The sequence below is a fragment of the Agelaius tricolor genome, unplaced genomic scaffold (genome assembly GCF_023055355.1).
Source record: "Agelaius tricolor isolate 1412-34295 unplaced genomic scaffold, bAgeTri1.0.p SCAF_72, whole genome shotgun sequence".
Lineage (NCBI taxonomy): Eukaryota > Metazoa > Chordata > Aves > Passeriformes > Icteridae > Agelaius > Agelaius tricolor.
In genome coordinates this window covers 687,296-711,357 of record NW_027269332.1, presented here as the reverse complement: position 1 = coordinate 711,357, position 24,062 = coordinate 687,296, and the positions used below count along the sequence as shown (strand labels likewise).

General features: G+C 42.4%; 1 protein-coding gene across 25 annotated transcripts in view; it reads left to right on the top strand.

The window, feature by feature from the left end:
- Positions 1 to 24,062, top strand: part of SOX5 (SRY-box transcription factor 5) — a 608,636-nt gene that overhangs the window by 546,505 nt on the left and 38,069 nt on the right. For 24 of the 25 annotated variants that reach the window (XR_011677034.1, XR_011677035.1, XM_071417998.1 and 21 more), the window contains one exon: positions 7,007 to 7,153. Coding sequence is in view for 23 of the 25 variants with exons in the window: in XM_071417998.1 (XP_071274099.1) it covers positions 7,007 to 7,153 (147 nt within the window). In the remaining 2 variants the exon portion in view is untranslated. The remainder of the gene's footprint in view (positions 1 to 7,006; positions 7,154 to 24,062) is intronic. The other variant, XM_071417988.1, reaches the window with a different exon arrangement.

Sequence of the window (24,062 nt, the reverse complement as noted above, 5' to 3'; positions counted from 1 at the left end):
ATCTGTTCCTTTTTCCCTTCCAACAAACTAATTTGGCACTGTTGCTTCTGGTAGGTGATTATCATCTCTTTGCTACTTTAAAGGGAGACTTCAGTATTTTAGGACTCACTTCTTACCACAGCTTTTCAAGAAAAGGTTTCTAGAGCAGGCTGAGTGCAGAATACCTGTGTCACTGCTTCATGCCTGAAGAAGGGGGACAAGTCACCAAGGAATCTCAGAATATAATCAATATATAAGAACCTGATACCATATCAGCATTCAAGTCAGCAAATCCATGTTCTCAAAATAAGAAATGCAGTTGACCTTAATCTTTCCACTACAAGCTCTGCACTTAACTTCAGGAGACACGGAGTATTCAGATTTGGAGTAATTAATTCAGTATCAGTCCTAAAGCAGGCACAGATTTTCCCTGACTTAATTCCCTGTTGAATACAACAACTTAAAATGCAAACAGAAAATCTATAAATAAAAACTGGAGAAAGAGTTGCTTAAGGAAATGTGTGTAAAATAGTGAAATGCCTTAATTATAGCTCGGCAATCTGAAATATATAGAACCTTATTTACAGTAATTCTGCTGGCAGTGCTTGCTTGTTAACTACTCTGGGCACTTAATGGGTAACAATGAATGATTTTGTACAGCAGCAGTCAAGTCAAGCAATGCAATATGAAATAAGGGTTTTGTCAAACGGCCACTCAGAGAATTTTGGTCTCTCAAATGAAAAATTACACTTACTGGAGTCAGGTGCTCTGAGCTAGTTGCCAAAAATCTGGATATATGTATAAAAAACCAAAGCTCCTGGGAAGCATACCTGTGGTAAGCAAATAGGCAGTGGTGGGGTTTTCTCCTGTGCAGTAAAATGTCTGGGCCACTTCAGTGACTTGGAGCTGCTAATTTGCCAGAGCTGTGCTGGAGCAGCCGTGTCCATGTGGAACCCTCACTCAAGCACTTCGTCTTCATTACAGAGCAGTCAGCTCTGCTCTGCACTGTGGATGGAGTAGCTGCTGAGAAAGGCAATGCAGCTCACAGAACCAGTGCCCCTTCTGAAGCTGCACGTGCCTGTTGGCACTGCCCCACATCACCTCTGGCCATTTGCTGTATCCCCCATGAGCAACAGGCTGTCAGAAGGGTGTCCTTAGTGTAAGGACATTCTTTGCCCATTCTTTCTATGAAGAAGGTCCATTGGCATAGAAATAATTAATAATAGTGGCAGCAATAATACATTGTATTCTGGTGCTGCACAGCAAACTAAAGGAATAAATTGTTGCCAGCTTGTTTTTTTAAATATTTTAGAATATGTTCAATATTAATTACTTTCCTCGAAGGGGACACTTTATCTGCAGCATTTCATCCAACAGGCTTTTTCCATAAGACATTATCAAATTTCCTCTCCAATTGCACTCCATATAGTCACTCTATTTCAATTAGTGTCACATGGTGTGAACATGGTGTGTATGAACATGTAGGCCACTTGGGCAGTTTTCCAGTTAAAATCTCTTCACTTGTAAGGAGCAGACAATCCGAAGACACAGTTTGCAATGATATTTTATCCCAGAGACTAACAGATCTTGTTGGTCTCTGATAGGAAGTGTCCATTGATAAGTTCCTACAACTACATCCTGTAGAAGGATTGTCTTCTTGCTCAGGCTGGGACAGAGGAGCCACGAGGTCTGGGCTCTAATCAGGAGTTTCCTTCACTCCTCCTGTGTCACCAGGAGCTGTCAGCTGTGTCGTGGGTGCTGCTTCTCACCTTGCTAATAGTTGAACAGAATTTATCCCCTGGCAGAGTTAAGGACTGCTTTTCAAGGAAAATTCTTCACATTTGAGGGTGTTAGAGTTGGTGTCTTTCCCATAGAAGCTCCTACAAATACAGAGTTGTACTTTAGTTAAAATGTGTGTCCTACCCATCAAAATTACACCAGTTTCTAAGAAAACCCAGAGCTGCCATAAATTGCACATGCATATTTGACTTTATTCACTGTTACTGTTCTAGAGTCAAAGCAAGCATTGTTTGGCCTGGTGACTGCAGTGGGATTATTCTCAGGAGCAAGGGCTGCAGCCTGGAACCCTGGAGATCAGCTACCAGAATCCTGTTTGTGGTCACTGATTCTAGCAGTGATGTTTTTCTAACATGAGAGAGATGGTGGTTGCTGGGGCTGTGCCTGGGTACAAGTGGAGCCTTGTTCTCTTTGTGAATGCTGCACAGTTTTTCTAATGAGAACTTGTTTTCCTCAACGTTTCCTTCTAAGTCTCAGGGTTTTTTTAAGGCTAGAGAGACTATTATGTTGTCTAGCCTGACAGAACAAGATGTAAAATATTACTGAGCACAATAAATCCTGTTTAAAGTTCACCTTCATGGAACACATCTGATCTTGACTGAAACATCATGAGTCAGAATTTCTCTAGGTAGAGAATTCCTCCATGTGTCACCAATGCTCTCTCATTAGAAGCAGTACATTAATTATTTATTAACTAGCCCAGTCCCAAATTTCTAATAATTATTATTGTTCCTTGATGTGTGATTTACTTACCTGTCTTCTTCTCTTTGGCTGAACGCAGAGAATAGCCAGGATGGGAGTTTAAAAGGAAGCCAGCTGGGGTTTGAGGCAAGGAGCAGTGCAGTGTTCCCATATTTAGCCTATTTTCTCTAGTCTCTGTGTGGTTCACATTTTGGGGTGAATTGGTGCAGTTTGCTGGTTTTTGCTTGGTGAATTAAGGAAGCATTAGTGCAGACAAGGCCCTTTGCCCCAGAGAGTCTGCACACTTCAGCACTGGGAGAGGGCAGCTCCTTGTGGGAATTGTTTGGGATAAAGGCAGGTGTGAGGTGGAGCAGCAATAACTCTCAGCTGTGTTCAGAACCGTGTGGAACAAACCAAAATAAAGTAAATCCCCAAATAAACCAAAATACTGTTAAGTGCATCTCAGGATCCTGAGCTCTATATGTTATTAATAACATATGTTATATGTTATTATTGTTGTTATTATTATTGTTACTATCTGAAATTAGCCCAAAGTGGAAGCTAGCAAATTCACCTTGTAATGTGTTCTTTGGTGAGTTTTTAAAGGAGCCTGCTGTCCTTGTGTTTCAATATTATCTTTGTTTTCTGACAATCTCCCGTTGGATGCAAGCAAGGGGCGCTTAGAAGCCTTTGCTGAAGTTTGGATGTACAAATTACCCTGTCCCTTTGAAATGTTTGACTAACAGTCTTAGAAGGAAACTCAGACAAAAATAAAATCTGGCATTTCAAATATGTAAATAAAGAACTTTCTTTGGTAGAATATCTAGTAAGCATTGCTACCAATCACTAATGAGTGCAGCTTTAATTCTAATTTCTGTAGCTTTTATCTATGTTGCCAGTAATTATAAAAACCTGTCTCACAGTAGGATGTACATCAAATGTTTGTTTTCAGTGAATTCTTTTTTCCTTTCCAACTGAAAAACCACCTGAGCAGATTCAAAATTAGGCAGAATTGCAAAATTATTTTTGCCTTAATCTAAGTTTTCATGCCTTATGTAAGTATAAATTTGAGATAAAGAAAAATGAAATTCATGTATTCCGAGTGAGTTTCATTTTATACCATTCCCTCCTCCCACCCCTGATTATGCAAAAAAAAAAAAAAAAAAAACAACCAAAAAAAACAAAGAGCAAGGCCATTCATGTGTATATTTTTAATGATGGGTCTTGGAATGACAAAGAAATTGAGAAATTGAAGTGGTGGATCAGTCAACAGTTCAGACACTCGGGGGCTGTGATTTGTAAATTCATCGCAGTGATATCTTCACTGAAAAAACACTTTATCAGAAACAAATTTATTGCAGTCACTGATTCAGTTCCCCCTACCACCTGTCTGTCTCTATGGGGTTTTTTTTGTGAACAGCTCTTAATCTCCACTGTTCACTAATAAAAATATTTTAATAAGAGATAATGCTGTAATCCAAATGCCTATAGGTGCTTGAATCAACTATTCCTGCCTGTATAATTGCTAGCACTTTGTTCAACCCTTTTGAAAATTGCTATTAAATCTCATTCTCCTTTTCTGTATTAATGGAACAAGAATTCATTTTGAGTGTAGCCTCGGAGCAGTAATGAGCATTGTTAACATGGAACAACAATGCCCAAGGGGAAAGTTTCCAGAGCTGGCCTCACCTCAGGGCTTTGCTGTTGGTGTGCTGCAGAGTCATCCAGCCAAGAGCTCTTGGTCCATTCACAGAGTTCAGCTGAATGTTTCCGCTCAATATATTGGGAGAATTATAAATGGTTTAGGTGGTGGCCAAGGGAGAAAGGGTTTCTTTTGTTTAATACCTTAAAAATAGAGGGGCAGCATTAAAAAATTAACAATAACTCCTACTTATTTTAAAGTGCATCATATTGTGCTTTTGTTCTGATGATTTTCCTTCCTTGCAGATTTTCACAAGAGGTTAATGAGAAAAGATTAACAAAACATGCAATATTGCACATGGGCAGGGGAGACAAAACATAATCATTTTGTTATAAACAAACAATAGATGTTACTTTTTAATTGCTTTTTCAGAAGCCCAATTTTGCCTTCTTGAAGAAGCATTATATATCTTTTTAAATTCAGAATATTACCCTTATTTATTATGTATAGCAAAAATGAACCTGCCCAAAGTGTAGTGCTTCACTGATTGCAAGGGAATGCCTTGGCCACAATAAAGCAGTCAAGGCCCTATAGATAAGAAGTCCTATAGATAAAAAGTCCTTATACCCTACAGAGAGTAAAAATTAAGAGGCTCAAACCCAGTGTATTACCAGTGTGATAGAGAATAACATTGTTTTCCTTGCATTTTTTGAGGTCTTGGTTCCATGACTGTGTAGGATGTAAGGACTTCTTATCTCTAGGGTCTTGACTGCTTTATTGTGGCCAAGGCATTCCCTTGTAATCAGTGAAGCACCACAGCTTTAAGTAGGTTTATTTTTGCTATACATAATAAATAAGGGTAATATTTTGAATTTAAAAAGTACATAACACTTCTTTGGGAAGACAGAATTGGGCTTCTGAAAAAGCAATTAAAAAGTAACATCTATTGTTTGTTTATAACAAAATGATTATGTTTTGTCTCCCCTGCCCATGTGCAATATTGCATGTTTTCAGATGTATTTTAGGTGATAGTTTAATATTTCTGCAGAGATTTATTGATTGTTCCAAAATCCGATGCCTTTAGAGAAGCAGGGGTAGAAATATTCTTTTGTTGGAGTTCAGTTTGTCCATTAAATGAATTACAAATTATTGTCATTTAGCCATCTTGTTTCATAGCACTTGGTCACCGCTGCCCTTTCCTTGGGTACAGGCTGGAGATGCCCTGAAACTTTAAATATGAATAGACAAGTTCAACAATGCAAAAGCTCAAAAACAGTAAGACTTTAAGAAACGTGCTGCCTGTTGTGTATTTCTTTCCATTTTTTGTAATAGGAGCAATCTTCCTGGTTAAATAGGTTTCAGACCCTTGCAATTTCATAAACACATATTTTTCCTTTGAGAGCTGGGCCTGATACTGCTTTTTCTGTAGAATAGTTGGTTTGTGTTGCAGACAGAGACTTTTAAGAGAGGACTCTAACAAGGGACCTTTTATAAAATTTTATTGAATGTTTGGTTTTAATTCTCAAAATAAATCAAATTGAGGTGAGATGTTGAATCTGATAACAGGAGGACAGAAGGTTTTGAAAAGCATGAGTGAAACAAAATTATAGATTTTGTTTCACCCCTCCTTGCAGGTTACTCCACACCATACTGTGTGCTTCATTCTCTTCAGCTATGTCCATCCCTGAAGTGAGAGTAAAGCATACACTTGAAATTTCATATATTCCATTTTTTCACCTGAAAATAAGGTTTTCTTCTAGGCATGGAAAAATTCCTTCCCAGTATTTATTTCATCTTTGCATCTATCTAAGGTTTCTTAGATAGATGCAAAGACCAAATTTGCTTCTATCTAAGGTTTCTTAGATTTAACTGGGGCTTCTAATAATTAATGGACAGCACTTTATTCACATATCAATATATCTTTATATTTATATTGACTCTAGTGGTTCCCCACAACTCAACTGAGAGTGGACTCCTGCAGTAATTACTAAATACAATTTTGGCATTCCCTGTCCCAGACACCTTACAGCCTGGGGGAAAACAGGGAAAACACAGCGAGTAAAATAAAGAAACAGGGAAAACACAGGAATTAAAATAAAGAAACATGAAATGGAAGCCCAGAACCGTCACACCCAGCAGCTTCCCAGGGCTTGGTGCAGTTGCTGGTGGGAATGCTGGTGTGCCTGGGCTGTCTCAGGAAAGGAAGGATGGCCCAGCAGCTCAGGCAATGGGGATCAGCTTCTGTGCCTGCCCTGAGTCCCTGGGCACACAGGGGAGCTGGGACACTTCTCATAGTGATGCCTCTCTTCATCCCTGGAGGAATGAGTCACAAAAGTGAGGATGACAATTGATGTCTGTGTTCACAGGGGTCTCAGGATGAGGGAAGAGACGAGGATCTGACTCCATGTTTCAGAAGGCTGATTTATTATTTTATGATATATATTACATTAAAACTATACTAAAAGAATAGAAGAAAGGATTTCATCAGAAGGCTGGCTAAGAATAGAATAGGAAAGAACGATAACAAAGGTTTGTGGCTCAGACTGTGTGTCCAAGCCAGCTGGGCTGTGATTGGCCATTAATTAGAAACAAACCCATGAGCCCAATCCCAGATGCACCTGTTGCATTCACAGCAGCAGATAACCATTGGTTACATTTTGTTCCTGAGGCCTCTCAGCTTCTCAGGAGGAAAGATCCTAAGGGAAGGATTTTTCATAAAAGATGCCTGCGACACTTGTCTTCAGACACACAACTGCTAAATAAAAAATGCCCGTTGGAGGGAAAACGTTTTCTCTGCCGTGGGAGAAGTTTTGGGAAGATGCTTTATTTATTTATGTATTCATTGCTGGTTTCTGTGCTGTGTTGCTCCCCAGCCCATGTTTTCTCCTCTCTGTTTCTGTCTCCCAGCAGTTGTATGCTGCCCAGCTCGCTGCCATGCAGGTGTCTCCAGGAGGCAAGATCCCTGGCATTGCCCAGGGGAGCCTTGGTGCTGCCGTGTCCCCCACCAGCATCCACACAGACAAGAGCACAACCAGCCCTCCTCCCAAGAGCAAGGTACTGTACCCAGCCTGGGCCTCTGGGCTGCAGGAGTGTGGCAGGGTGTCCCCCTGGAATGGGAGGACATTGTTGAAACATCTGGGAAAACATCTGGGAAGAATTCAGCTAAGAACAGGGACAAAGCAGTCCTCTGTGGGTGACAGCAAGAGCTGGGTAAAAAATGTGTCCTTCCTTTTTGTTAGTGCCCTCCAGCATGCTGTCCATGTCCTTCATCATGTCAGGAGAGATTCCTTGAGTTGACAGCAGTGTCTTGTTTGTACCCCAACAGTAAAGCAGCACAGATTAAAAATAACCAGACAAATAAATAATACCATTGTCAACCCAGTGAGATACATGTTCAGGGAATGAGAGACATGGCTTGAAATCAGGAGCTGCTGTGTTGATGAATCAAGCTCTAGGTTGTCTCTTTTCTCTCTCCTTACTGCAGAGTTTCTGACTTCCTGTGGCTTTTCCTTGGCTTGGCCTCTTCTCTTAGAGGAAGAAATCACCAAGCTGTGCAATACTTGATTGTAGATTTTTGGGTTTTCTAAAAAGTGTTTGGTTACCCAGTTTGTGCATTTTACAAGAGGGGGAGTCATGTGTGTGGCTGGCAGCTTGTAGATCTCCTGCACTTAAAGTCTCGGGGTTGAATTTGCTTCTCCTGTGCAGCAGGAGAGTGTCTCAGGAGATCTGAGTGGCACAGTGTGGATTTTGTGGCAATTGCAGGATTCCAAGGCCTGCCATATCTGCTGGTGACATTGAGCATAACCATTTTTACTGGCAGCTGTCGAGATCAGTTCTGTTCTCACCTTTGTTTTATTGCTTTTTTGTATTTTTAGTTGTTCCAGTGCCTTTAGCTTGCAGCTCCGTAGGAGACAAACAGAACTTATTTTTCAAAGGCGGGGGGGGGCAAAAATAAGCTAAAAAAGTGGGCCAGAAGGAAAGGAAGGGGGCTCCAAAAGGCTGTAGAATTGTGCAGAGTAAGTCCTGTGCTGCATGCTGTTTTCAATCTGCTGTGTGCCAGTTGGAGGCTGGGAGAGAGCGCGAGGGAAGGAGAGAGGATAATGCTGAGAAATGATAGAGTGGCTGTGACCTCCCAGCTCAGCCTGGAAATCCCAGACATTGATTTCACTTAGCATTCCTGCTGACAGAGCCGGGAGTTCAGCTGGGATAAAAGAACAAGGCTCTGTTCTAATGGTAATGGTGTGTGACAGACACATCCCTCTGTCTGTCCTCAGCAGCAGCGAGGTGGGAGCTGCACTCAGGGCACCTGACCTGCCTGGGCTGCTGGGCCAGTGCTGCTCTGAGCTCTGAACCCAGCCTGGGAGCACAGTTATTTATCATACTAAACGGTAAAGAAACCTTTCTGGAGCCCACAGCAATTAGAATAAGGCTTACACAATAGTGCAGTGGCCTGGCTCAGAAAACACATTGACAAATCCATCACAATGGCAGAAACTGAGGCTTATGTATTGGAGCTAAACACCTTCCTTCATGTCTGTGTGGACCTTTCTTTGCTTTTTCAAAGCTTTTTTGTGTTCAACAGCTCCAAAAGTTTATTTTCTTTGCTGATTTTTTATATGTATTTTTTTTCTGTCGTCAGCGAAATATGTCCTGAGTTTCATAGACTTTTTTTGATTTATTTTTTTTAAATTCCCATAAGCTATTTGGTTCCTGAAGTTAGTTTGTGGTGATCTTTCTCACTCGTACTGTACATCAGAGGAATAGTTAATGCCTTAGAATAGCTTTCAGTAGATGCTGTTTACTGAATCTCTGTTTTCAGCCCACAGTTTACACTGGCACAGCTTTGGTAATACCCTCGAGTGTTTGGAGACAAGGAGACAGCCTCACCTGAGAGTGTGTCAAGCTACTGGCAAACATCTAGGTCACTTCTGAAAAGCTGTGGCATTTTCTCCTCTCGTGTAGTGTTAAAGTTAGTGTGCTGCTCTTTGCAAGGATTCTTCAAAGTCAGCCTCAGCAGCAGATGGAACAACTGTTGGCTCTAGAAATGCTGAGAAGCATCAGGGGGAGTTTGCCAAGGATCATCCTTTAAATCTAGTAAGACTCGAAAACATCCCTGAAACTCCTCTAAGACCTTGGCAACTCCTGTTCTGGCAGGGCTTTTATCAGTGGCCCCAGCAGTGTTTGAGCACAGGCTGGCCCTGCTCTCCTTGCAGCAGCTGTGACCTGGAGAGCCCCGTCCCTCTCCAGGCTTTGCCTTTCGGGGAGCCACGAGAGGGGCTGCCATTCTGCGTGCTGCACACATTCTGGCAGCCTTGGTGAGGAGCCCGAGCTGGGGCTGTGCACTCTTCCAAGGAGGAGAGCCTGCCAGCAGAGCTGAGGGAAGGAGCAGAGCTGTGGAGGCCGTCCAAGGAGAGGCGCGCGCGTCTTGCGGAAATGGGTTTCAGCACAGCTTCTTCTGGAGCGCTCAGAGACAGCCGGTGTGCTGATCACACCATCCACATCCCAGCCTCCTCCTCCTCCTCGTGCCCTGAAAGGCAGGTAGCTCTGGGCTTTGCCACACTGGCCTGCATTTCCAAAGCCTGCCCGTGATGGTGCCGGTGCCCCCGTGCTGCCCTGCTCCCAGGGGGGGAGGGCAGGCAGAGGTGCAGCTAAGGACCAGGCAGATAAACTTCCCAGCCCCTCCCAGGGGTCATTTCAAGCCTCTTGCTTGTACAGGGCCAAGCACAAGATAAAATAGAGCAGCGTTGTAGGCCCTCTGTTTGTCTGAGCTGTGACCTGTGCCATGCCACCAGGGCTCCCACCTGATAGCTCCAGCCCTCAGTGCCCTCAGATCAGGTGCTTTATACCTGCACAAGGACAGCAGCTCCACCTCTCAGTGCCTGCAGATCAGGTGTTCATACCTGCCTGAGCACAGCAGCTTCACCCCCACCTGTAAATGGTCAGGGCCCTGTTCATTCCTGCCTTTGTGTCTGGCTTTTTATGTGGCATGGATAAATACAGCATCTAGCGCCTGCACACTGCAATATTCTAGCCCTTTCCATGGAGCCTTTCAAGTGCAGTAGTTCTAGAGTGAGGTGTCAGTGCAGCTTGTAAATGCAGCTAAACATTCCCCCTGTTTAGTGGAGCACAGTGTATTGTCTGTAGCATCTGCTGTAAAACAGCAGCAGTTCAGTGTGAAATGTGACAGGAGAGAATTCCTGGGCACTTTTCTTTTAACCTCGCTGTGGCCTCAGCCCTAACCCTACTCCCACTTGTGTCTCCATCAATGACAAGAGCACACAGATTGTCCAAATCAATTTTTTGTTCTATTCTATGTATTCTGGCAGTGATGCTCTGCAGTAGCACCTGGGAGTTGTGACAAGGAAGGGAAATGTGTTTCAGACAAGGCAGGAGCAGGACTGAGCAGCTGGATACACACAGTCAGATTCTCCTCAGCTGCAATATTCAGAGAAATATCGATCTGAGTCTTTAACTGAAGAGGGTGCTTTAGTTTCACATTATCTGATCACCAAAGTGAACACTTTGGATGGAATTTCCTTCGTGTCGCCTATGGGCAGCAATTCAATGGCCTTTGAAAGTTCTAGTGCTTGTGCAGATGTGCCTGGTGGTGGCCCAGAAGTGTTCTGGTTCTCTCCAGAAGAACTCCTTCTGTGGGGAGCTGGTTGTGGATTTTCCTGTCCCAGCCATAACTGGTGATGAGACTACCCAGTTTTGGTAGGAAAGATTTTTTAATGAAAATATAGTGGAAAAAAAGGAAAATTCCTTTTCCTTATTTTCTTGTCTGAAGGAAATAAGAAAAAAATGCCCTAAAACAGTAAAATCTGTATCATCTCCATGATATTTCTGATTCTACCCCAGGCAAATTGTTGACTTGAACTTCATTTTCAGTGGCCACCCTAAGTAACCCTGTTAAGTTGGGTGTTAAGTTGGGTGCATTTGTCTCCCTTCCTCTCATCTCTCCCTTTCATATGATGGTGCAGAATGTGGAATTTTATCCTGGAGAGATCTTGGGCAAACATTAGTCCCCATTATGTGCACCACTCACTTGCCACATGACTGAGTGTGGAGGAGCCTGGTGAAAAGTGGACATACAGACTCCTTGTGCCCTCAGAGCTGCTATTTTTGAACATGCTAATGGAAAGCATCTAATGTAAATTGATAAAATGCCTGTGTACAGGTGATTGTGTTGGAGGGGGACAAATTCTTATCCCTGAAGAGCAGAGAAGAGGAACCTGTCTGGAAGTAACCCACAGCACAATTAGGCCCCGTGTACTGATGGCAGTCCTTGTCCTGTTCAGTGGCTGGAGAGCTCAGAGCTGCTGAATGCCTGAATGCCAAGCAACAGGAAATTCAGGCATCCTCATTTTCAGCAGAGTACTGAGGTATTTTAGAACGAAGGACAGCAGTTCTCACTGAAGTGATGCAAGACACAGCATCCCTGATAAAAGACTGGGCTATATTTACACAACTTTTATCTCCAGCATTTGCAAGCTCTTCTATTTTTGAGAGTTTCCAGGCTGGACACAATTCTTCATATGCCACTGATTTAAAAAAATAAATCCTTGCTAAATTAATCTATTAATCTTTTCAGCACCGGAATAACAATTAGCACTAGAATATTATACATCAGTACATCCAAAACATTTCCAGTGATTGCATTTCCCAATCCCCTTGCCAGAGCATCAAACAGGTCAGAAATAGCTGTAAGATAATCAAGGGAAAGTTTACAGTGCAGAGGCAGTGATGAGCAGGGAGCTGTAAGCTCATCTGTGCTGTGCTCTTTTCTTCAGGCTCCCTGCCCATCTTGTAGGTAATAATCTCTTTACCTGGGAGCCTCTCTCCTTTGCTGCCCATGCTTTTGATCCTAAATAGTAAAATGGGGAGCTGGTGACAGAATCTTTGAAGTTGTTTTCCTCTTCCTTGCTCTCCTGCCTGTATCTGACATGCAGGCATATAAACAATGACTTTTTAAACCATTTGCTGGAGCACAGGGAAATGATGAGTATTAATGGAACTTCTTAAGGTGCTTTTCTAAAATTGCAAATGGGCTCCAAACAATACAAGCAATGTTAATAGCAGCATCTAAACAGCAGCAGCAGGGCCTTGCACAGCATTCTGCTGCCTAACAGCCCTCCTTACTTTCCTAAAAATAAATTAGATATGTGGAGGGGCTCCTAGGATGAGCTGTCCACAGCTCCTCTTCCCTGATCCCATGGCCTCACCAGCAGAGCTGCCAGGCAATTAACCCTTGTCAGGCTCAGCTGGCACTCCTTACAGTGAAAACTCAGAAGAAAATACAACAAAAAGGGGAAAAAACCTTACAAAATCTCTGATGGCAAAGCAGAAGTGAGATACACAAGTATCAAGCGAGACTGCTTTATTCCTGAGAGAGAGGTCCTCAGAAACCAGTCAGGGAGAGCAGAGGTGTAGAGCAAGGGGTAAAAAGCAGGCACCGTGTCCTTTCTCTGCTGTTTTTTGCTGTTCATGCTTTCTGAACCTGGTATAAATAAATAAAACTGGTGGGGAGGGCAGCAGGTAGTAGCTCTGATCAGTTTTGTGTCAGTGGTCCCCATTCAGGTTACTCAGAAATATCTGAGCATTCATTCTCAGAAGCTTTCCTGACAGAACTGCCCTTCTTCTGTCAGCTGGAACTAAGAAATGGGAAAGAGCAAGAGGAGACTGGATTGGTCCCAAATAAGAAAACAGTGTCACAGAGTCAAGGGTTTTTAATGCTACTGAGAGAGCTGTTGAGCTGATGGTGCCAGTTGTCCACAAAGTCCTAAAAATAGCATTAAAGGGCTTTAGGAGAGCGTGCAATCTGGAGCTGCATAATGCAACAGAGAAAAAAAAATTGTTTTTTTCTGGTTGCAGTGGTTTTTGCTGATACTCCTTGCATTTGGGTGACTTTGGTCTGTGGGGAGAGTTAAAAAATATTTAGCAGAAGGTCTTTATGCTGAAGAAGGGGAACCAGCCATGAGGGGAAATACATGAAGTTCCTTCTTCACTGTGGGCTGCTGAGTGCAGCAGCCCTGAAAAGATGGGGAGCCAATATTAGCTCTAAGTCAAATACAGATAGCAAACCAGGGAGTTATGCCAATATCAGATTAATGTATCGTTTCCTTCAGAATGTGAAATTCTTGTTAGAGGTCATCCTTTATTCTAGAGATTTGGTTTTCATTCTCTGGGCTGTTAAGAGTCTGTGAACCCAGGGATGTGTTTATCCAGGAGCACAGGTGATGGCAGTGCAGCAATGTCCCTGTCTCATGGATTAAAGGGGGAGCTTGGCACCAAGCAGAGAACTCTCACTCTCCCAGATAACTCCAGAGAGGAACCAGGTTCTTCAGGTCCTGGGAAATTAAATCTTAAAAGGGAATTAAATCTTCCCTTTTGCAGCTCCAGACCAAGTGTTTGAGCATTTCCCTGTGTGTGCCAATAGCCAAAAGAAAAGTGCAAAGGCTGTGTTGGCTGGTGTGTGTAGTGGCAGCAGCAGAGCCACCTTTTACCAAATGTACAACTCCTTTCAACACAGGAAGGGAATTTCTGAGGTGGTGGAATGAAGTCCCAGTGTGATCAGTCTGACAGAAACTGCTTGTTTTGTCTGCACAAGGGTTTGTATCCACTCTGCATGCTGGATTTGAAATTAGCTCCTCCTGACATGCTCTGACAGAATGCAGCTCCAAGGAAGCAGCAGGGAAATGCGTCGTGCAGGAAGGATTCCTGAATGATAATCACCTAACAAGGGAGCTCCAAAAATATTTTAATCTGAAACATTTTAATCTCTAATCCCTGGTAGCTGTGGATATCTGAAAAGAAGCAAAATTTAGCAGCAGAGTGGAAAAATCAGTTTTCTTCTCAAATTCAACAAGACAGTTTCTTTTGGATTAGTATTAACTTTAGATTTACATGAAGAGCTTGGCAACTTTTCACTCAGGTTTCTCAGAACTACACATGTGTTGTACAGAAGGCAGTTTGAATTGTTCAGTGTAAAATGAGCTGTTGCAAAAGAGGGATTCAGAGACATTGAGTGGAAAGCATCACTTTGGAGTACACATATTTTTCAAAGCAGTGTGGCTACGTGTTTTGGTTTTATAATGGAGCTTCCTTAAGGTCCAAGGTGCTGAAGTCTTGTGAGTATGTAAGAATCTCATTTAAACAAAAATCTTCATGTTGTCATGCCTGAAACTTAGAGATTGGTATAAATGTATCTCAAAGGCTTAGAAAGCAGCTAAGAAAATAATCTGTGAGTTACTTTTTATTAAAGGGGGATTAATTTTGAGTCTCAAACGATAGAAGATTTCATCTTGACAATTCTGCTAAGACATAAATACCTCACAGCAGAATTAGACTTTCTAGTGTAGAATCTCCCAGGAAAAGTGTCTCAGTAGTATCCAAAGAGAAAATTCAGGGAGTATCCAAAGAACATCAGAGGCAGACGAGCTGCTGAGACAGGATCTACCATATGAAAACTGGTTTAAAACTTCACTCTTGCTCACGTGTCCTCATCCATTAATGCTGTCAGTGTGGATTCCAATGTGTACGTTTTGTGCTAATGAATGACTTCAGTTTCTGTTTGCTACATTTTTCCTTGCTGCTTGTAAAGCAAAGATAAGCTATTGCCAGAACTGGTTAAACAAAAAAAAACAAAAAAAACAAATTAGGAAAAAATTGTTTGATAAAAGATTTCTGAGTACCTTGGAGGGGAAAACCACGTCTCTGATGGGAGCAGCACGGAGAGAGATTTTCAATTTAGAGTCGTGATGTTACAAAAGTATTTTAATTTTTGAGGTATTTCATAAGTTTGAGGTATTTCATAAGTAAAGCAGCTTTAATTCAGTGTACAATTAGGAGAAAACATATGTATGTAGCAATTCTGGAGAGCATTTTTGTTGTGTGGGTCCTTGTGAATGTCCTTCTTTGCAAAGGTGGCTCTCTCAGGGAGAGCAGTCATTCCAGGTCACTGATTATTTTTATCTTTAGCCATGCTAGGAGCTGTATAGGCTCCAGGTTACAGCTGTAAGTTAATATATTTTGAATTGAGCTTGTTGGTTGCCTCAGTCAATCTTGAGCTCTGCTAATCTAAACTCTTGGCTTTTTTCTGCTTTGCTTGCAGATCAGAGTGACCCCTTTTTGTGCTTAAATCCAATACTCTTGGTCTTCTCTGAAATGATCTTCTTTCCTTTTCTGGGTACTCTCCTCCTAGTGTCAGAAATCCACAGGAAACAGAGTCTGCAATTAAAACCTTGAAATTAATTAATTTATCTCTATTTGTTTATTACTTTTCATTTGTATAAATTATATGTCATTTGTATAAATGAGTGGATATTCTGTACCTTCAACATTTTCTGTAAAGGCACAGACCAAATTTGGGGTGAGGAAAACTCAGCACATGCGCACACACAGACCTTGTGCACACTGACACACAGATGAATGCTGAGGTTAAAAATCTCACATTTGCACAGCTCTCAGCAGTGGGACATCTGAAATCTCAAATGTGGTGAGTCCTGCTCCTGCCTTTCCTGTGCTGCTGCTCCTCACCCCAAATGGGGATGGTTCAGTGCAGGCTGGAAGGATTCCCATGATGGCATCTTTGGGACTCACTTTGTGAACCCCTCTGGGCTCAGGCAGAGTAGATAATGCTGTGTAAATATGTGTTATTACTGGTATAAAGGAGATAAAATTATCTTGTGCTTTCCAAGTGCCCCAGTGTCTTGTCTTGATGGTAATTAACTGGTGACATACACATTGAGTCAGTGCTCTAGGATTTGTGCCCAGAATAAGTCACAGAAACACTGCAGCTTTAGCATAGGAGAAAAAAAAGGGTGAAGGGGGCTTTTTTTTCCTTTTTTTTTTTTTTCTTTTTCTTCTGGATAAGATATGAAAACTGCCCAGAGCTGGCCCTGTTCAGAAAAAGCAAATCAGTCTCTTAGAATTCTTTTTTTAAGATGTCAACTTCCCTCTCATACACTTCTGTGTGGACAAAGAATGTCTCAACATCTGCATTGAAGTCATCATTAAAATAAAAGGAGATCTGTAGGCATCAGCTCTGAATCATCAAGAAATGGCTCGTGGGTAACCTTTGACACAGCTGAACCTCCTGGAGATGAGCCAGAGCTGGATTCTCTGCCTTCAGTGGAGCCAGTAGGTGCACTGGAGGTCCCTTCTCTCTGCCTGTCTCCCTTTCCATCTCTGACAGTGTCAGCTTCTGGGAGGTAGAAGTGCCCTGGCTGAGTGATGGAAATGCATTTGGATGTGTTCTTAAATAGACATTTGTTTTATGCCTGAAAAGAATAGGTTGGTCTTAATAGTGTGGTGCTGGGGGATTTTAAAGGTATTTTGTGAGGCAGTTGTCAGCATTACAAAAACTATTTTAACCAATTGTTTAGGCTTGAGGAGCAGCATGGAGTAGCTATTGTGTGTGGTTGCATGCATGTTCTCCAGAAATCACAGGGAAGGGGTAGATAAAAATCTGCCTAATTTGACATAATGGAATTTTAGCTTTCCTGTGATCTGACTTCAAATTCCTGCTGAGTTTCTACAGTGTAACAAAAATACTAGTTTGCTGTTGTTAATTTTAATTTCTAAGATGCAAGGTTTTAAAAGGAGCTGAAAGTATTCAGCATCTCATGGGGACAAACTATGAGTCTTACTAATGAATCCAGCAATTAGTGGTTCATTGTGCCTGCCAGCAATTTGGCCCCAGTTCTGGTCCTGATGGTGATTTCATTTCTGCTGGTGTGAAGCAGGAACAGGATCTGAAGCCTTGTGCACCAAGGGGGGCTGAATACTTCTTCAGCACTCTTCTGCATTCAGCAGCAAATACAATAAACACAGGTAGGGTCAATATATATAGATATAGATGATTAGATATAGATAGATATAGATAGATATAGATGATACAGATATAGATGATATAGATATAGATATAGATATAGATATAGATATAGATATAGATAGGAAGAGGAAGAGAGAGAGAGAATTAAGTATATAGCATCAAGAGTAGTTCCCAAACTTAAAGGGCTGCAAATGTTGCTGTTGCCATGCAGTTTCACAGACAAGTCTGATGTTTGCCCAGCATGGAATAAACCCTTTTCATGGGTGGAAGGTTGTCTTGTCCCCAGTTTTGTGGGAGAGTTGAGACAAAGGGGTGCCCCTTTGCTTTCTGAGCCATGTGCTCTTGTGCAGAGCACTAGGATTTATATTTGGTGCCATTTATGGTAACTTCACAGGGATGTTAGTGGCCGTGCACAGAAGGTTAGGTAAGGAGTGGCTCACTCAAATTCACAGAGAAAGTTTGTTGTGAAGTCAGGAGCTGTACCTGAGTCTCTTTGGGATGACCTGAGGGATCAGCAATTTAAAAAAGGCCTGGATGCAACAATTCCAGCCATTCCCAGGAGATGTTCTCTCAAGTAGTTGACCCCACACATGGGATCGTGGATGGGGTACAAGAATTAAACAAATCCTTCTCTGAGTGCAGTATTTACTGAATTGTGTGTTGGCTTTCAGCATTCCCTAGAGTACCTTAAACTCCCTCCAGTTTCTGCAGCTGCTGGTTAGATTTCATCTTGCTGCTAAAAGGAGGTATAAAGATATCCAGCAGGATCGAGTGCAAATTCATTTTGATTTTAGTGATCTGGGATGTTTTCAATGGCATGCAAACATTAAAGACAGAGGAGCTTTGTATTGATAGCTTTCCTTTGACAAGCTATTAGTTGGAAAACCAAATTGCCAAGCAGGTCGTGGCTACAGTAGCAAAACAGATTTTGCCATTTTTGTAGCAGTTGTATCTGTACATAAATGCAGTGTACATTATCCTTGCACTGCATATTCCTGGGGCTGTACTTGCTGCCTCTCCTAGTGAGAAATCTGCCTAGGCTGCATAGAGATATCCAAAGTCACAGAAAACACAGGTGTTTTTTGAAAAGGAATTTCTTAGCCCCCTGCCAGTTGTCCAAGCTGTTTGAAATCTCTTTTCTTTCAAGGTCTTTGGACTTGTTTCTTCTAAAGTTTTCAACAGCTGGGGTTTTTTGTTTTGGTTTTTTGGGGTTTGTTTTGGGTTTTTTTGTTGTTTTTTTTGAGGGGTGGGGGAGGACTGGTTTTGTTTTGTCTTTTTTCCCCCTGAATCTTAGCAACTGTGAGCATCCCTGCCTCTCCTGCCCGACCACAGCAGGATGAGGGGCCTGTTGCTAATTTGTTTTGATATGGTTCTCTTTGGTGTGTATTCTTTTTGAAATTAATTCCTTTTGCAGGTGTGGGGTTAGAGGTGGTGGTGTGCTCCCAGCGAAGGTGTCATCCACCACAGAGAGGAGGTGGGAGGCTTTGATCACTGTGGCTTCTGTTTTCTTGTTGTTCATTTAAAATGTACCAGTTTGTAATGCTGTTTGGCTTTGCAGGTCCTTGTTTTATTTCCTTCCAAGTCTTCCCCCATCCTTGCAGGTTTGTTGTTTTTATTGCTTCTCATTCTGCCTAACGTTTATGGGGATTATTCCTTGCAAGGTGGTGGCTCCAGGTTCAGTTTAGGCAGCAACAGAATCCAGTCCAATGTCTATTTCCATTTCTAAACAGCCTTGTTATGGGTGGAAGAGGGCATCAATAAGGACACAACTCCACACGTTCAGAATTATGCAGAAAGGACTTAAAAAACCAAAATTAACCAGGGCACAGACCACTACGGTTTCCACCCAGCACAATTTCAGGAACAGATAACCACAGATCAAACTGTCTGACCTCTGTCTGCTTTTCTTGGAACTTGTTTTGAAGCAGCTGGACATTTTAGAAGATGCAGTGCAGTATCAGAGGAACTCCCAAACGCTGCTCTGAGGAAGAAGAGTGGCTCTGCTCTTCTTCGTGACTCAGCTTTTACTCACTGTGTGAGATTAGGCAAATCATTCAGCCACTTTGTGCCTTATTCTTCCCAGCTGGAAAATAAGGAAAAAGCTGTCAGAGTAATTACGAGCTCTAATTAATTAATATTTCCTACGGTACACTGGAGAAGTGATTTTTTTTTTCCCCTCCTGCACTTTACTGGTCCCATATATTTCAGTGGGGACAGTTTGGGAGAAGCAGTCTTCAGAGGAAGAACCCTTTCCCTTCCTTTGCCCCACAATGTTGTGATCCTCTCTAATGATTTTTACTGCATGTGAAGTGATTTTCATGGTGAAAATTGTGAAAAATCAGTTGTCATCTTCCCCTGCAGATTTGTATCAGTCCCTGCTGACCTGTGCCTAAATCACTCCTCCTGCTTAGCCTCTGACCTGAGCACTTCATGAATAAATAACCATATACATAATAACATTATTATAATTATTAATGTTATTAATAAATAACATTACTTATAATAACATTATAAATAAACAGGTGTAGCAGTGCTGTGAGAAATTCAGCTGAACAATAGATGCAGAAAAAGCCAACAGCAGGGCCCAGGTTTGGCATCAAGCACAGACAAGGAGAATCCCAAGTGAATAGTCTTTCTGCCCTGGCTCCTGTTTTATCCCTACTCAACATGGACCCTTCTCATTTCAGGACCAGCCTGGCAAGGTTTGCTCAGCTTCACTGGGGCTTTTCTATATATGAGGCTGCTGAGTTAAATTTTCACTCACTTAGAGATGCAGATGGGAAGGAGGTTTTTCTCTATGAGGTGCAAGTAAAGGCTAAAAGCTCTTTGTTCCTGCAGTTTATTTTCGTGCTGTACTAAAAATGCTCTTCCTGGGTCCTCTCAGCAAGGTGGTGAGCAACTCTCACTTCTGCTGGTTCCACTCAAACAGAAGAGCAAATGCCCAATTAGAAGAATAATGGTGATAGGACTAAGTAATTTACTTCTGTGTGGATGAAAACAAATGCTGAAATTTGGGTCTGCATTGGGATAAGCATCCATAACTCATCTGGTTTCCCTAGAGGTTGGTGGGGACTGAAAACTCATGTTCAAGGAAAATGAGCCTGGAAATCTCCTACTGGCTGCTTTCCTCAAACACATTGTGCTATTTGTCTGTGGAGATTACCAGCAGAGTTCACAAGGATGCTTGGGCATTTTGACAGTCCAAAGCCAGCCAGGAGCTGCAAGTGTGCTTTGGAGGATTTGTCTCTGAAGATTTGTGAAACTAAACAAATGCATTTTCAGTAAACACGTAGCAGGCTGTTCATTCTGCTCAGCTGCATGTCCTGCTGTGTTCTCTTGGCCAAGCAGCCACGGGACCCCAGAGGGCAAGGTCCCAGTGCAGTGTTCCCTGGAGACCTTTAAAGAGCTGGTTCTGTGTGCAGAGGTGTGAGCAGATGCTGCACAAGAGGACATCCTTTGTCCCAGGACATCCCTGGACTCAGACTTTGGAGAGCAGTACTGCAGTTCTCTCCCTAAACACTGCTGCTTTTGGGCTGCCCTGCAGCTGAAGCATCCCACTCTTCATGGCAGGGTAGCAGCAGGACTAAAGGGATCCCAGAGTTTTGTGGTTTCTCTCTGTTATTTCAGCCTCTCTGTTCTGTGCCTGACAGGACAGGTGCTGTAGAGTGAGTTCTGTGTCACACACACAAAGGTGTGGGCTGGAGGGAAGGAGTCTGCCATCTCAGGAACAGCTCACTCTGCATGCTGCTCTCTGTCCTTCCTGTATCTGTTGGAGAATTCTGCATCCAGCTTTGCTAAACACAAACCAGCCAGCAGCCCTCTGGTTTTCAGTGTGACTGTGCAGAGCAGGCAAAAGCAGAGCTTGGGCTTTGAAGGGCAGCAATTTATGGTGTCTGACTTCTTTCCTGGCAACTCCACTCCTGTAGAGAAAAAGGAAAGGGGAGGATGTTAGGGATCTCTCTGAGAGGAAGAAGTCCCAGGATACCCTCACTGAGAGTCCCTGGTGTTGCAGAAGAGCACTGGGGGAGATGTCCTCTGTCCCAGGTGCTACAGAGCAGATTCCCTTGCTGTGCTCCTGCACCACTTCTCTCCATGAACAAGGGTGGAAGCTGTGCAGCAATCCTCCCAGTGTGTAAATCACCCTTGGGGAGTAATTTATTCATTGAGTGGTTCCCTATATGCAGAGCAGAGAACAGAAAGAGTATTTGTCACTAGTGTAAGGCAGCTCAGCTTCCCCCTTTGTTTTGAGTTCCATGAATAAGAGTATTTGGGCAGTGTCAGTAAAGTATTAACTTGGGTTGGATAACATGCCCTGAGTCCAGAAAGTACTTGCCTCCTGGGAGAAACTCATGCAGGAAAAGATACTCAGCAAAGGAACACCAATAAAAAAAAAATAAATTAATTAAAAATGCTGCTCTGGATATAGAAAAAAATCCAGGCAGAGATCTTTCTGCACCATCACAGAAGTAAAGGTCTGTGCAGAACCAGAAGGAAGGAACACTGTTTTTCCTCATACCTGCTCTCATCCTTCTCTTCAGTGCCTTTTCCTTTCTAACCAGAGTCTGGTTCTATTATTGCTACTGAAACTTGTGGTCAAGCATATGATGAAGGGACTTCTCTGAACCTGAAGAATAATTCTGCTGTGTTTATTACAGTCTCACAACCAAGATACCTGGCTTTATGTCTCGTATGTGTTTTTCTACATAGTTAGAGAAATTTCCACCTTTGCAGGAAGGGACACATTATTCTTAATCAAAACTTGAGAATGTGGCAGGAGGAGGTACAGCTGCAGATGAGCATTATCTAATTCACCCATCCTGTCATGTGAACATCCCTGCTTAATTTAATACAATTATTTCATCAGCGAGGATAATATCAGCAGCATGATTCATTTATACAACATGGTTCACAACTGCCTTTACCCCTTGGCTCCTTATTATCACTCCTGATAGTTCCACCATGAGTGGCTCCAGGAGCAGGGGAGGTGAAGGAAGCTGCCAGTGTCTTTGTGTGAGTGTGTGGACAGCTGTATTCCTGAGGGACACTGATTCCAGAGGGTTTTCTTTGCATCTCTGCTGTTGTAGCTCGGTTCCTTATATTGGTTAGACATTTTTGGATAAGCAGGAGTCTGGATAAGCCACTGAGTGGCTGCATTGTTCAGTGGGCAACAATAGCATCATTGTCTTCTGCCCCAGACATGCCAGTGAGTGCTCCATATTTTCAATTTCTATTGAAATTAAGATCTCCAGGAAACAGAACCAGGGTGGGGGAATGAGGCTTTGTTTCTGTTGAGGTGGCAGAGGCAATCTTGTAGAAGCCTCCTTCTCCCTGGCTTCTTATTTCTGACTCATTTGACTGTAATTTGTACTGTCAAGGTCATTTAAATAGGCAGCAAGACGTGGTGAATGTGTTCCCAGAGGTCATGAAAAGCCTCTTTAGCAGAGCAGGCTGGGCTGTGCTTAAGCCAGGTCATTTAAGCACATTTGTATTGCCAGTCAGATGATACCCAGAGCAGTTGATGGTTTTGTAATAAACCCTGCAACCTGGGCTTGCAGCATGTGCCACAGTGGGATCTAGCACTCGGGTTTAAAGGACAGTACAGTAATTCAGTGGCTGTGTTTTAATAGTGCACTGCCCTTAAAATGTGTGAACAGGAGTGAGATTATCAAACCCTAATGAATTGTCTGGGTTCCTCACCACCAGCCCCACCCCCCTTTCCATTCTCTAGACTGGTTTATTCATGTGGGATATCAGCCTTTTATTCAGCTCTTGGTGTTGAAATAGTGCCATTTTTAATAAATGGTTTAGAGAGTTTCTCCAAATCAGATTTTATCCCCTTCTTTTCCCATATCTATTCTCCGTGGAGATGAATTAACCTTTTATCCTAGGAGGAAGTAAATAGAGACAGCATGATGGCAAGATTAGCAAAGACATCATTTCAGCCAGATATTCCAAGGCTGCTGACTGAGAGTCAGAATTCCTGGGTCTGTCTGAAGCTCTGCTGCTGTCCCTGCCTGGCTGTGGCCAAATCCCTTCCTTTTCCCCCTCTTTCACTTTTCCTGCCATGTTAATGAGCATTTTGTGTTAACCTATAGCATTTTACCTTTCAAAGGACCAAGCAAACCTTTAAAAGCAGTGTGATCCACACTCAGCTTGCCAGCAGCATTTCATTTGTGTGGCATGTAAGGCACTTGAACTTGGAGATTTTCTGTGGCTGAAGTTTGAAGTGTGACAGCTCAGAGTTATACTAATCCAGGTTGAGTGAAGCTACAAAATATTTTTAATATTTTGAATATTCAATGAATATTCAAATGAATATTTTACTTACCCCCAAATATTCAAGTAAAATATTCAATGGATATTTTACTTACCCCCAAATTCTGGTGTAGGTGGAGGGTTCTTTCTTTCCTCAAATACCTAGATACAACCTGGGAAAAAAACCTAGAGAAAATCAAGGATTTAAAGTTCCCTGAATTCAAGTTTTGGTTAATGAATCTTGCAGTCCTGGGAAGCAAATCAGTTCTCCCTAAAGCAGCAACTGTTGTGACCCAGCTGTGATGCAGGGGATGGGAATCTCTTTGCCAGTGCTTTGCTTTCTGTGGGTACACTTCATTAGCCCCTCTTCCTGTGTTTTTGCTTATGCTTTATTCTCTACATTTATTTTGTGCCTGTGTGTATTTCGTTTTCTAAGACAAATGTGCTACTTTAAAAGAGGCATTTCATAACCTTTAATCACGATCATACTTTATTTTCATCGCATTTGTGTTTATATTATTACAAGCCTTTTGGGTCTTAACGTCTTCTAGTCTCAGCATTAATGTTTTGGCTGATATATAAATAAATGTTTGACTTTAACTCTTTAAAAAATCCTTGGGTTGGGGAAAAAAACCCACCTTATCGATGTCATCTTAGAATAGCTGCATTTCAAAAAAAGGCACGGACCAATCAATGCTTTCTCTAATAAAAACTGAGTGCAGGGAGTAATCCTAGATTCTGTGATCCACTGGATAAAATCAAATCTCCTGGCTGTTGAAAGATACCATCTACCTGAAGGGAAGATGCTACATCTGGGCTTTATCTTTTATGTCTCTTACTTGCCTGAGCAGTCTGGCATAATTGGGAAAATTCTGC